We start from the raw sequence: 14191 nt of genomic DNA, 5'->3' as shown, positions 1-14191 counted from the left end.
AAAGCCCTTATAACCATTTTGATATGGGTACCGATGCGCGCACACACGTAGACTCCTTCCCATGCATTTAATCCAGTCGATGATACATCCTTTTCATATTTGAAAAAGAAATAAAAGAAAACGAAAAAATGGTTATCTCAGTCAACTTTGTCAGCACTAGGCAATATTTTCTAGGAGTTTGTGATAGTCAACAAAATGACATAAGAACCTACAAATGCTAATTGCTAATCAATCAACTCTAAAATCTACTAATGATCCGTTTAATTGTAAAAATAAAATAGAATTGAATTGAATTGAAAATAAATTTCAAGAAATTGAATTGTCTAAAAATTATTTTCTTGAAAATTGTAAATTATTGTGTTTGATTGGTATAATTTTTCACGTGAAAAATGTTGAAATAAAAAGTGTTTTTGTTGTTCGTTTAACTTTATTTTACATGAAAATTGTCAATTAAAGAGATAGAATTTACTGGTGTTGGGGATGAAATTTATTTCCATTGCAAAAAAAATTTTTTTTAAGAAAATCATCTATCTTTTAGTATTCGTTTGACTTTGTTTTCTATAAAAATTGTCAATTAAAGGGAAATATTTTTTTACAATAATTTTTATAATTTGTTAACTTAGCCAACAAAAAAAAAATGTTACAGTAATCGAAAAACCAATTCCCACCATAAAACCAAGAAAATACCAATTCCCAATACAAGCAAGAAAATACAATTCCATAAAAAATAAAACATATCAAATGCACAAAATTGGAAAAAGCTGGAATTCGAATTCCATTTTCCATAGAATTTGAACCAATCAAACAGGCGCTAATAATAACTAGCTTAGCAACTTTTTGTATCCTTGGGTAGAACTTCCAAGTTAACGATTAAATAAAAAGACCTAATATTATGCATATGCTACTCAACCTATTCGAAAAATAATGACTATGATTACAATTTTTCCAGTTGTAAAAAACTTCAAATAGTCTAAACCATTCCTGTAGGGCAAAGGACACAAATAGTTCTTATTTAGAATGCATATTTTTAACGATAGCTTTTCTACTCTTAATAATTTAGCTCTCGTTTGAACCCCCCCCCCCTCCCCCTTTTATGGAAATGAAAATAGGTGGAATAATATTTTTTTAAAAATAAGTAGTTGAAAAAGAAGGAAATTTTTTTGATTTACGTGTAATATTATTTTATGAAAGTTTGTGTTATTGAAAATAAGAGAGAAAAATGGAATGTAATGAAATAAAATATGCATAGGCCGATAGACGTATTCTAAAAATTATTTATTTTTTTTTCTCATGCAGAACGTTTAATGAAACAAATCAACCAACTAAAATAATCAAATAAAAGCCAAAGACATCCTTCATCCTTGTGCATTATAAATAAGGGAAACTCTGAACCCAAAACAAGTTCCACTCTCCTGGATTTCTTTCCTTCTTCAGACACAATTTATACAAAATGCAGGCTCTTTTTAGTCACCAGCTCGCTTATTCTTCACTGGTGTCTCATATAAAATTGTCGTCTCCAATACAGCAAACTCTGCCACTGCAACATGTCACAAGTAAAACTTTCTTCCATTATTCTTATTCCTCTTACTCTTTTCATTCAAGCATAAATGGTGATTTAGCTTTGAAATCTTATTTTTAATACTTTTTTTCTTCATACAAGCATCAATTGTTGTTTTCGTAGCTTTTGCTCGAAGGTTTTTCCAGGGTCATATGATGAGTTTTTCTTCCGATAATTGTATATTGACAGACTATTTATTTGACTGTTATAGAAAATCAATACAGAAAAGCAAAGTTTCAGAAGAGTTATGCTACATTAACAGGCCAACATGATTAATGACAGGGGGCCAACTGGACCCCTGTGATGGCGGGAGAAACTATCACGAACAGGTCGAAGTAATGCTATTTATCATCATGATGATAGAACATTGATGATGTGACAATCCATTATCCATTTTATTTCTCTCTCTCCTGATACCTCTTCTCCTCCCCCTCTCTCATAAAAATAGATCTGTGCAATCCCTTTATTCCACATAAACTGTTACAACACCAATGTTCCATCATCATAATAATAAATAACATTATTCACAGGTTCAATTAACATTATTCGTTTCATAAAATCTATAACTAATTTGTCTGTATTTGTTCATACTTTTCTAAACCAGTCGAACTTTCTCCTTCCACAAGCAAATTATTTTATGAATTCCCCTTGGCGGGGAAATTTTAATTTTCGTACACGTTAAAATATAGAATCTTTTATTTATTTATAATTAATTGTTTAATTAGTGTAGAATCTTTCCATTGATAGTTATTTGTAACTCTACAAATTCGATATTTTCTTTGTTTTCGTGAGACGGTATAAAATTTCTACTATTTTTGTGATATTTTTTCTCAAACATATGTGACTCATTTAACTATCTAATTAATATTTTTTAAATATATGCTGTAGGACATTTCCTGTCTGGGACAATCGATATACAAGTACATAGCTTAAATCACAATATCCATGATAAACACTTGCTCAACGTTGCAAGTCGAGGTATGTAAATTTGAGATGAATAATTATTTGAAAGAGAAGCCAATATTTTTGTATCCAAATGTCAACAGAATATTCATCCTTGATTACAGATAGAGATATTAATCCATCACAAGTACTCGAAAAAGATGGCTTGGAAGAGGAAGCCGTTAAGGTGTTATAATATAAAACTTTTAGTTTATATTCATTGTAGTCTTAGATTTTAAAACTTTTTTACCAGAAAAAGCTTCACCATCTGGATGTTTTATGATTTAATGTGTTTTTTGTGAAGGCAAATGAGATGCAAGATCAAATTGAATGTATTAGAGAAATGCTGGGTACCATAGGAGAAGGACGAATGAAAGTCTCGCCCTATGACACAGCATGGGTTGCTCTCGTTCCGGCTCTTGATGGAGATGATAGGCCCCAGTTTCCCGGAAGTCTTCGATGGATTGCAGATCATCAACTATCTGATGGTTCATGGGGTGATGAGCTCGTATTCTTATCATATGATCGTCTCCTCAACACTATAGCATGTGTAGTTGCACTAAGAACATGGAACATTCATCCCGATAAGAGTGCAAAAGGTTTGATATTGTGGCTCTTACTTAGGGAAAGACATTATTTATAAAATTTTATAATTTTAAAATACTAACTCACATGCAAATTGGACTCATTTTTTAATTAGAAAGTTTGACGTGTGCACAATTCATAAATGGACGACGGCAAATCTAACTTTGATTCCATATTAAAATGCCATATTTAAAAACTTAAAATGTTAGAGGTGATACAAATTCTGCAAAAAAATAAAAATAAAATAAAATAATAATAAAAAAATTGAATTGCATAATAGGACAGTGATCAAAGAAATATATATACTTGACACGTCGTAGTGTTTTTGTTTTAGGAATAACATTTATCAAGGAAAACATACATAAACTTCAAGATGAAAATGAGGATCATATGCTCTGCGGATTTGAAGTTGTATTTCCGGCGCTTCTCCAAAAAGCCCAAAACTTGGGCATTGACAACATTCCTTTTGATGCTCCGATCATGAAGGAGATTTATGCAGCAAGAGACAGAAAGTTGAAAAGGTAACATTTCAATATCAAATTAATCTACGAGAAAATGTAAAATTTTATGGACAAATTACAAAGTTGCCACACGTACATTCATCTCCTTTTTATACATTATTACTGAATTATGAATATCAATTCGAACTATCAAAATCGCGGTTAATCGAATCGAATGTGGTAAAAAAAAATCGAACCAATGGCGCAGTGGAGTGAATATGGTGTTTGATTTTAATGCCTCGATTCGTAGTGTGACGGGTATGGTATTTACGCCGTCGCCTCACCCCGAATTGATTACCCGTTAAAAAAATAATTAAATAGGCAATTGAGCTTTTCATTATTCTTTCTATGATTCTGTCCAGTCCAAAATTCTGGTCCATCACCTTGCGGGGTCCCACTGAAATTTGGGTTCAAAGTTAACCCATTTCATTTTCCAACAATTTTTAGCTACAGGTTTCTACAATTTTTGAAAAAGTTGGAGGTGCCTCCATAATAATCATTTAAATCTTGAAGTATCTGTAATTTTCTGTTCAAAAAGAAAAAATAGAAAACTATCTACTTGACACGATAGTTATTCTATTTGATAGGATACCAAAGGATCTCATGCACAATGTACCAACAACTCTACTGTATAGTCTGGAAGGACTACAAGATTTGGACTGGGAAAAACTCTTGAAGTTGCAGACACCATTAGGATCCTTCTTAACATCTCCAGCCTCCACTGCATTTGCACTTATACAGACTAAAGATGAAAAATGCTTCCGATATCTGGAAGATATCGTCAAGGAATTTCAAGGAGGAGGTACAATCATTTTAGCTCCATCTTTTTTTCAGAGAAAAAATAAATTTACTATGTATATTAAGCTAGGTTTTATGATAAAATAAAGCCTTCATGCTGTAACATTGACTTTGTGAATCTTTCTTTACACTTTAGCGCCTGCTGCTTACCCATTTGATTTGTTTGCACGACTCTGGGCCATTGATCGAGTACAAAGGCTAGGAATTTCCCGCTTCTTCACTCCTCAAATTAAGGATTGCTTAGATCACGTCTACAGGTAATTATACAAATTTAGGGATTTTCATTTAGTGTCATTAAGCATGAAATGAATCACTTTAATGCCTATATACTTTTAATGTGAATGCTATTTTTATTAAGAGAATTAGAACTTATTAGTATCTAACTGCAAAATTTAGGGAATTATGTCTTGGATATGAAAACATCATCTAAAATAGTGACAAGGGCTCGAACAAGTAAATCCAAGAATCATTGGACATAATGTTGCATTTAAAAGAAAACCAATAAGAAATCAAAAAAAGAAGAAAAATGGCGCTGTGCTGTTTGGCCACACACATGGTATAGTGCGCATGCTCATCTTAACAAAAATCGAAGAAAAACCCATGAACCATGCGCGTGCATGGGCCTGAAAGCCTGCCAAGTTTGTTTTTTGGTGACTTTTCATGAAAACAATCTGATGCTTCGTGAATTATTGGCTTTGTTTCATGAGATATAAATTGAAATCTATATATAGGTAATGGATTTCAATTATATACACAAAAAGTCATCAACTTAAAATCATTATATATTGGCTTTAATCAAATTCTTTTACATATTCAAACTCTTTTTGTGTTCTTCAAGTTCTTGGAAGAAAAACACAAATTCTTAAGTGTTTTCTTCTTTAAAGCTTGTTAAATCCTACAATCCATTTTTCGTGAGTCCATTTAATCATTAAAATAAATTCTAAAGGGAACAAATATCGTGTGGACCTATTGCATTGCATGAAAATGGAAAAAAAAAACATTAAAAAAGAGGCTCTCTTGTGATTTGGAATGAAGCTTTTTCGATGGAGAAAAGGAATTGCTATCCAAGTACGATCATAGCTTCATTTGTTTCATTGAACCTTGGGGATAACCATTAAAATTGAGGTCAATCACCACACCACCTCTATCATATGTACACCACAACATGAATTGAAAGTAGATGGTCAACACGCAACTAAAGTTCCAACACGGCTCGAATGCCTTTATGCTAGGCTGTGTTAAACATGCTTCTTTGACAGAAGACAAACTGTTTTTCTTAGGACAATGATTACGTTCCCAAGTCTCATGTCCAGTTTTCGGTGTTCTTGCTGCTACATTTGTACTCTTCTCCCATCCTTCCATATTTTGATCAACAATATCAAATGACATTCATGGATAATGAGACAACCGTGGTCACCATCAAACTCATGAATCAAGATCTTGTAAGTTTGGATCGATTTGATGGAACAAACTTTACCCAACAACAAGACAAATTAAAGTTCATTCTAACAACATTGAAAATCTTCTATATTCTTGATTCGGACTTGGTACTACTATCAGAATCAATAGATTGGAGACTCAAATGTTGTATGCTAAGAGGGTGAATTAATTTGTAGGGTCACATTCTCAATGCACTTTCAGATAAATTATAAGATTTTTCACCATCACAACTTCGGTGAAGAGATTTGGGATGCATTGGTAAATAAATACAAAGTCAAGAAGGAATGTACGAAGAAAATCCTAATATCAAGGTATTTTGACTCTAAATTTCTAGAGAACATTTCCTACTTCTCGAAGTGCACGAATTACAAGTGCTTGTTAACAAATTGAAGGTGGTGAAAATAGAACTTCTGAATTCTTTCAAGTGAGAACAATCATTGCAAAACTCCCAAGAATTTGGAAATGATATTGAAAAAAGATTATTCTTTGGGACAAGTTCAAACAATCTCCAGGCTAAGGAAGAATCGAGTGCAAGACATAAAAGTGAAAATTTTTATGTACGTACTTCAAAAGCTAATACCTTAGAAAAGATTGAGTCATCTAATAAATAAAATAATAAAAAATCTTTTAACCAGGATAACAAAAAGTTCAAGAAAAAGCCCAAAGGTGATTGTTTCATGTATGGGAAACCTCTAACACTTTGTGCAAAAGATTGTCGATAATGAAAACAAAATAAGAATGGAGGCAATATAAACTCCATTGACAGAGATAATATTGTGATTACCGTGAGCATATTCACTACTATCAAGGGTAAAATTCCTGATTTGTGATATATATGATACATGTGAACTATTCATGTATCATATGATAAGTCATTTTTCAAGATTTATCACGAGTTGAATGTGAAAAAGAAATATAATTCGATAATGAAGGCCACTTTAAGTGGTTGGGAAAGAAAATATTGATATTATCTTCACTTACAATAAAATAGTTAACACATATATTACAAGTTCCTACCATGAACAGGAACTTGGTGAGTGAAAATATTTTGGGAAAATGGGCATCAAGGGTGTTTATTAATTTAAAAAACTTGTATATCCCGAAATGAAAAATTTGCTGGAAAAAGGCTATTCTTGTGAAGAAATAGTCAAATTATGTACCATTAACAATATTAATAATAATAATTAAAAAAGAAAAAGAAGTTGCATGCTTGATTCTTTTACATTATGAGATGCTAGATTATGTCACATGGGTGTTAGTACTATAAAAAGAATGCTTAAATATGACATGATTGCTTATAATGTGAATGACGCTTATAAATGTAAAACTTGTACAAAATCTAAAATGATAAATAAGCATCACCGTAATGGGAATAGGATTTTACAAATTTTAGAACTTATTCATTTAAATATATGTGAATTGAATGACAAGTTAATTAGAGAATGAAATATGTATTTCATTACATTTATTTACGATTATTCTAGATATACACATGTTTATTTAATGAAACATAAATATGAAGCTTTTGATATATTTAAAACTTATAAAAAAGAAGTTGTACATCACTTGACCAAGAAAATAAAAATGCTTAGAAGTTATAGAATTGTGAATATTTTTATAATGATTTTAATTAATTTTGTTAACAACAAGGTATAATACATTAATATTCTGTCCAAGGATACTCGAACAAAATGATTTGGCTGAAAGAAAAAATAGAACATTGGTTGAAATGATATGTGCCATGTTAACTTATATTAAGTTGTCATTTAACTTATAGGGTAAAGTATTATTGAGTGCATGTAGAATCATAAATAGATTTTCTTCAAAATTCATAAAGAAAACTCCTTATGAGTCGTGGAAAAGAAGAAAATCAAATGCTGGATATTTTAAAAGTGTGGGGTATCTTACTTAATGTAAAAACACGGACCCTAAAAGGATCAAGTTAGGTCCAGGAGGCATAAAAAGTGTTTTTGTTGGATATGTAATAGTAAATACTATATATTACTAAATTTGAAGAGCAATGTGATAATTGAATGAAATGACGTGAAATATTTTGAGAATTCACTATATTCAGATAATGACTTAAGGAAAACTCATAGAGAGATTCTTAACTCTAGCGGAACACAAGAGATAACATCTCCTAAAGATGTAGATGAATCTAATGGGCCTCCAAGAAGCAAAATAACATGAAAAGAAAACACATTAGGACCGGATTAAATAAATTCTCAATTCATTTCACTTTATTTAGTAGAGAAAAATGAGAAGAATAAGGTTAGAACAATACATTTTGTTCTACAAGTGGAAATCAATCCTAAGACTTCAAACACGTGTGTTAATAGTTTATATATGTAATCTATATACTTTTTGTTCAAGAACTATATGGATGAGAGAATTGGATATATATTAAAGGAAAAGGTAAATCGACGAGAAATGAAAAAGCAATGGAAAAATGGTGATGGGCCATTTGAACACGTGCATGTATGGGATAGAGCTATATGTGCACATGACTTGTCTCAGCAAAAGTCGAGGCGAAAACTCATGAATCATGTGTGCACATGGGCCTGCGAGCCTATGTACACAACAAATCACCAACTTAGAATCATTAAATAGTGTCTTTGATTAAATTCATTTACATATTTCTTTTTTGTGTGTTTTTCAAGTTCTTTGAAAAAAAAAAAATAAAAGCATTTAAATGTTTTCTTCTAAATGCTCATTCAATCCTACAAACCATTTGCTGTGAGTCCCTTTTAGCACTAAAAGCAATTCAAAAGGAGACAATTATAGTTTGAGAACAACGACTATACTTTCAAATCTTATTTCCAGTTTTTTGTGCTCTTGTTGCTACATTTGTTCTCTTCTCCCATTTTCCATGTTTTGTTCAACATATAAACAATATTGATTCGTCTCACGAACAAACGAATATAATTTCAGTTATTCTTCTTAAAAATTTGTCTTCATATTATAATTAAAACTACAAAAAGGTAGATGGATCATGGATGAGATTTAGAATGGATAGAACTAGTACGAGAATAAACTATTAGTAATCCAATTCTAATTTGGGAATTATTTTAAATACAGATATTGGACAGAAGATGGAATCTTTGCTGGAAGATTCGCAAGATTTTCTGATGTTGATGGGTCATCCATGGGGTTCAGGCTCCTAAGATTGCACGGATACAAGACTACGCCTGGTATGTAAGATAAATATTAGACAGTATTTGATAGCGTTAAAAATAATTATAAAAGAATTTTTTTTTTTTACCAGATTACTTACCAATGCACTGGATTGTTTTAATTTGGCAGATGTGTTGAAGCAGTTCAAGAACCATGACAAGTTTTCTTGTTTTGCATGTCAAATGATTGAGTCACCAACCCCAATATACAATCTCTATAGAGCCTCACAAGTTCAATTTCCAAGAGAAAAAATTCTAGAAGAAGCTAGAGAATTCTCATGCAGTTTTTTACAAGAAAGACTAGCATCCAATAAATTTCTAGATAAATGGGTAATATCAAAGCATCTTCCTGATGAGGTAACTATCGAAATATTACTATAAAAGTGACCATAATAATTTTTCAATTCTGATTTTTTCCCCAAAAAAATAATAATAATAAAATAAATAAATAAATAAATAATATATATATATTCCCATTGTAATTCTAAAATACCAAAAATAAATAAATAAAATGTTGTGAATAACAGATAAGGAAAGGATTGGAAATGCCGTGGTATGCCAGCCTACCTCGTGTGGAGGCTAAATATTATATAGAACATTATGGTGGTGAAGATGATATATGGATTAGCAAGACATTGTACAGGTTATTTAATTTTTTCGTAATTTTTAATTTAGAAATGGTTTAATTTATTACAGTTTTCATTTTTATATATTTTTTTAATTGTTTGTTATAATTATAATTACTTTTGAATAAGACATGTTTTTTGAATCTATTCGTAGGATGCCTGATATCAGCAACAATAAGTATCTTGAGCTTGCAAAATTGGATTTTAATAGATGTCAGGCACAACATCAAAGAGAATGGTATTTTTTGGAAGAGTAAGCACCCTTTTCGCTCGATCTGCTTAAAAATTTACTTATAAGTAAATAAGTAGGTTCGAGGGTAATAATTTTGTTTTATTTGAAGTTGCAAATATATATGAACATAAGCAATTTAATATTAGCTGTTATTTATTGTGCAGGTGGTATGTAAATTTCAAATTGCAAGAACTTGGGATAAGTAAAAAGGACCTTCTTCTTGCCTATTTCTTGGCAGCTGCAAATATAGTTGAGCCAGAGAGGTCAAATGTGAGACTTGCATGGGCTAAGTCTCAAATTATTATTAGGCTAATGACATTTTATTTCACTAGAGAAACTAACACCTTGGAGGAAAGGATTGATTTACTATCGAAATTCAAAAACTTCAAGTGCATAGGAAAAAGGAAAAGGTATTTAATAGCTACTTATAAGTTTTATGAATCCACAAAAATGAGTAGAGTCCAGCATTTTGGTTTCAAGTACAACAAAGAATTGGACATTATATTTATAGTAAAAATATTTTAACTTTTTTCCTTTTCTTATGGACAGCTATAAGACTGGACGAAGAATACTTGATATTCTATTAAAAACCCTTGACCAACACTCTATAGAGACACTGGAAGAGCATGACAAAGACACCAGCCACAAACAGCATTGTGCTGTAAGTTCATTATTATCTCCTAAAATTTGTATTCAACATGATCGTTTGCTTTGCCCATATTTGATTCATAGTTTTGAAAGACCTCACACCGAAATAATTTTTATAAATGATGACCCACTTTTGTGTCATATAATGTAGTGGGAAACATGGTTGTCGAAACTAAACAATGAAGATCTTGAATACAACGACGAAGCTGAGCTCCTAGTACACACAATAAACACTTGTGCTGGCTATATGGTTTCTGTGGACATGTTGCAGCATCCAGAATACAAGAAGTTCTCCAAGCTCACAAACAAAATCTGTCATCAGCTTAAAGAATATCAAAATAACAAGGTACATAGCATAAATGCCAATATTATTATTATTAATTTTTTTTTTTTGTGTCGAATACAAACTGAAACTTTTAAAACGATATGTTAATACATCGACATAACTTCATACCACACCTTGCCCATCAAGAATAGTGTTCTTTGACAGCTTTTAGCTGAAGCTCTTAATTCATATTCTGTATTGATTTCATTCGGATGCAATTTATGTATAGGTACATGAAATGGGAAACAGAGACAAAGTAACTCACGGCATCAAATACAAGGAAATTGAAACTGATATGCAGGCACTAGTGCAATTAGTCCTTGAAGAAACCAATGAAATTGATTCAAATATCAAGCAAACATTTTTAATGGTTGCAAAAACTTGTTACTACACGGCCTTCTTTGATCAAGAAACCATTGGTGTCCACATTTCCAAGGTAATTTTTGAAAGTGTGTGACATAGTGATTGGCAAATCTATGTATGAAAATTAGTTAGAAAAAAGTGTTATCTTTTTTGTAAGTTGTATTACTTGCAGTAATAAATAAAGTCTCGGAAATGTAATTTCTAATATTTTCTTTCGTTTTAATTTACTTGTGTTTTCCACCCTAATTCTACATCTACACATGTAAGTTTAATTTAATAGACAACTAGACGGGGTTGAATTTGAATAGGTTGAAAAAATAATTTCAACCAGTGAAATTCCTAATTTAGCTAAAAAAATAAATTCAAAGTGTCTTACTAAAAATTGATAGATGTTTTGCACAGATTAGCATTTGCAAGTTAATGTTCAAAGTAAAATTGTACTATATGAAATTAACATTGAAAAAAAAAAACTTGGGATTTTCATGGATGGTCTAAACTTATTAATATCACGGACTTGTGAACAAGTCTACTAAGAATAGATTGGTGCTATTTTTCTAGAACCATGATCTTCGAAAGTCTAGAAAGCAAATAAGCGATATTCATTGATTTGTGATCTAAAAGAGATTCATATACCTATAATTAAGATGATGATCATGAGTCACAGTAAATAATATTATTCAAAAATAAATAAGGACAAATCTAAAAGGGAAATTTCAGAAATATAAAAGGAAAGGAAGAAATGTAGGGAGAGAATTATGGGTAAGGTGTCTCAAAATTAATACCGTATGAAAACAATGTTTTCCCCACTGGAGTATTAACTCTAAGATTGCAAATGGCTTTTTTGGAAAACACGTTTATAAGATAACAATGTCAGGCTCTAATCTCTCGAGGTCTTGATCGGCTTATCAAGGAGAAGATGAACTTATATGAATCAAGTTGATGTGTTGGAAAAATGTGCTTGGAATATTTTTATATATCTTATATATTGGCTTTCTTAATTGATATTGTTATTTTAATTTTCCAACATTGAGATAAGTCCACAAGTTATGATTGGACTAGTTGTAACAAGTCTCCACTGACACGGATGGTAAGCAGATTCGTCCAGAATATTTGAACTGCGATTTTTACTTTGTTTCCTTGTATATCATGGTCTGATTTCGTGACATATAAGTACAACTCGTATATTTCAGACTTTATATCATCATATAGATTTTTTATTCGGACCATTTTTATTGTAGATCATTAGGTAAGAATTAATTTATTATTTTTTATGATTACTTTACCTATAAGTAAGGTAAGAAATCAAGGTAGAAATTAAGAGGCCGACTTCGTGAAAAGAGGACAAGACGTGATGCTTCAATGATAATCTTAAAGCAAAGGTTTTCTTCGAGCCTTTGAACAATTTAAAAAAAAAAAAAAATTAATTAAACTTTAGTTATGATCCCATCTTTCGATCAAGCTATGGCGTGAAGTTAAGAACGAGACTTCTTAATTCAAGCGGTGGCTTGGATAGAGTACAATAGCGAAGTGGTAACATTTCAATATCAAATTAATCTACGAGAAAATGTAAAATTTTATGGACAAATTACAAAGTTGCCACACGTACAGTCATCTCCTTTTTATACATTATTACAGAATTAGGAATGGCAATTCAAACTACCAAAATCGCGGTTAACCGAACCGAATGTGGTGAAAAAAATCGAACCAATGGCGTAGTGGAGTGAATATGGTATTTGATTTTAATGCCTTGGTTCGTGGTGGGACGGGTATGGTATTTACGCCGTCGGCCCACCCTAAACTATTACCCGTTAAAAAAAAAAATTAAATGGGCAATTGAGCTTTTTATTATTCTTTCTTTGATTCTGTCCAGTCCAAAATTCTGGTCCATCACCTTGCGAGGTCCCACTGAAATTTGGGTTCAAAGTTAACCCATTTCATTTTCCTACAATTTTTAGCTACAGGTTTCTACAATTTTTGAAAAAGTTGGAGGTGCCTCCATAATAATCATTTAAATCTTGAAGTATCTGTAATTTTCTGTTCAAAAAGAAAAAATAGAAAACTATCTACTTGACACGATAGTTATTCTATTTGATAGGATACCGAAGGATCTCATGCACAGTGTACCAACAACTCTACTGTATAGTCTGGAAGGACTACAAGATTTGGACTGGGAAAAACTCTTGAAGTTGCAGACACCATTAGGATCCTTCTTAACATCTCCAGCCTCCACTGCATTTGCACTTATGCAGACTAAAGATGAAAAATGCTTCCGATATCTGGAAGATATCGTCAAGGAATTCAAGGAGGAGGTACAATCATTTTAGCTTCATCTTTTTTTCAGAGAAAAAATAAATTTACTATGTAGATTAAGCTAGGTTTTATGATAAAATAAAGCCTTCATGCTGTAACACTGACTTTGTGAATCTTTCTTTACACTTTAGCGCCTGCTGCTTACCCATTTGATTTGTTTGCACGACTCTGGGCCATTGATCGAGTACAAAAGCTAGGAATTTCCCGCTTCTTTCACTCCTCAAATTAAGGATTGCTTAGATCACGTCTACAGGTAATTGTACAAATTTATTTTACTGATTATTTATGAATTGTATTATATTTTTTATTATTTTATTAAGATTAACATGAGGAAGTCACGTGTGGAAGAAAAGGTTAGAAATTTAGATGTAGACATATTATCTAATTGGAATGTTTAATGTTTAAACCTTTTATTTTTCTTTGTCACTATTATGCCTTGATCATTTGAGAGATAACACTTCATAAAAAAAGAGGGATTTTCATTTAGTGTCATTAAGCACGAAAAGAATCACTTTAATGCCTATATATTTTTTAATGTGAATGCCATTTTTATTAAGAGAATTAGAACTTATTAGTATCTAACTTCAAAATTTAGGGAATTATGTCGTGGATGTGAAAACATCATCTAAAATAGTGACAAGGGCTTGAACAAGTACATTCCAGAATCATTGCACATAATGTTGCATATAAA

At 31.3% G+C, this 14191-nt stretch overlaps 1 protein-coding gene and 1 pseudogene across 3 annotated transcripts in view; both read left to right on the top strand.

The window, feature by feature from the left end:
* LOC111379255 (copal-8-ol diphosphate hydratase, chloroplastic-like) overlaps positions 1–11405 on the top strand; it is a 49242-nt gene extending 37837 nt beyond the window's left edge. Inside the window, exons 1-16 of one of the 3 annotated variants that reach the window (XM_023002607.1) lie at positions 1422–1553; positions 1770–1887; positions 2447–2536; positions 2626–2687; positions 2805–3099; positions 3420–3606; positions 4173–4387; positions 4520–4640; positions 8902–9014; positions 9127–9353; positions 9524–9639; positions 9777–9875; positions 10019–10264; positions 10404–10515; positions 10654–10848; positions 11057–11405. In XM_023002607.1, the coding sequence (XP_022858375.1) occupies positions 2814–3099; positions 3420–3606; positions 4173–4387; positions 4520–4640; positions 8902–9014; positions 9127–9353; positions 9524–9639; positions 9777–9875; positions 10019–10264; positions 10404–10515; positions 10654–10848; positions 11057–11284 (2145 nt within the window). In that variant the 5' untranslated portion in view covers positions 1422–1553; positions 1770–1887; positions 2447–2536; positions 2626–2687; positions 2805–2813 and the 3' untranslated portion in view covers positions 11285–11405. Of the gene's footprint in view, positions 1–1401; positions 1554–1769; positions 1888–2446; positions 2537–2625; positions 2688–2804; positions 3100–3419; positions 3607–4172; positions 4388–4519; positions 4641–8901; positions 9015–9126; positions 9354–9523; positions 9640–9776; positions 9876–10018; positions 10265–10403; positions 10516–10653; positions 10849–11056 lie in introns of those variants that run through there. The other 2 variants (XM_023002605.1, XM_023002606.1) reach the window with 2 other exon arrangements.
* Positions 11406–13295: 1890 nt separating this feature from the next.
* Positions 13296–13757, top strand: LOC111379257 (annotated as a pseudogene).
* The last annotated feature ends 434 nt before the right edge of the window (positions 13758–14191 follow it).

Source organism: Olea europaea, unplaced genomic scaffold (assembly GCF_002742605.1).
Source record: "Olea europaea var. sylvestris unplaced genomic scaffold, O_europaea_v1 scaffold1959, whole genome shotgun sequence".
Taxonomy (NCBI): domain Eukaryota; kingdom Viridiplantae; phylum Streptophyta; class Magnoliopsida; order Lamiales; family Oleaceae; genus Olea; species Olea europaea.
This window is presented reverse-complemented; position numbering and strand designations above follow the sequence as displayed.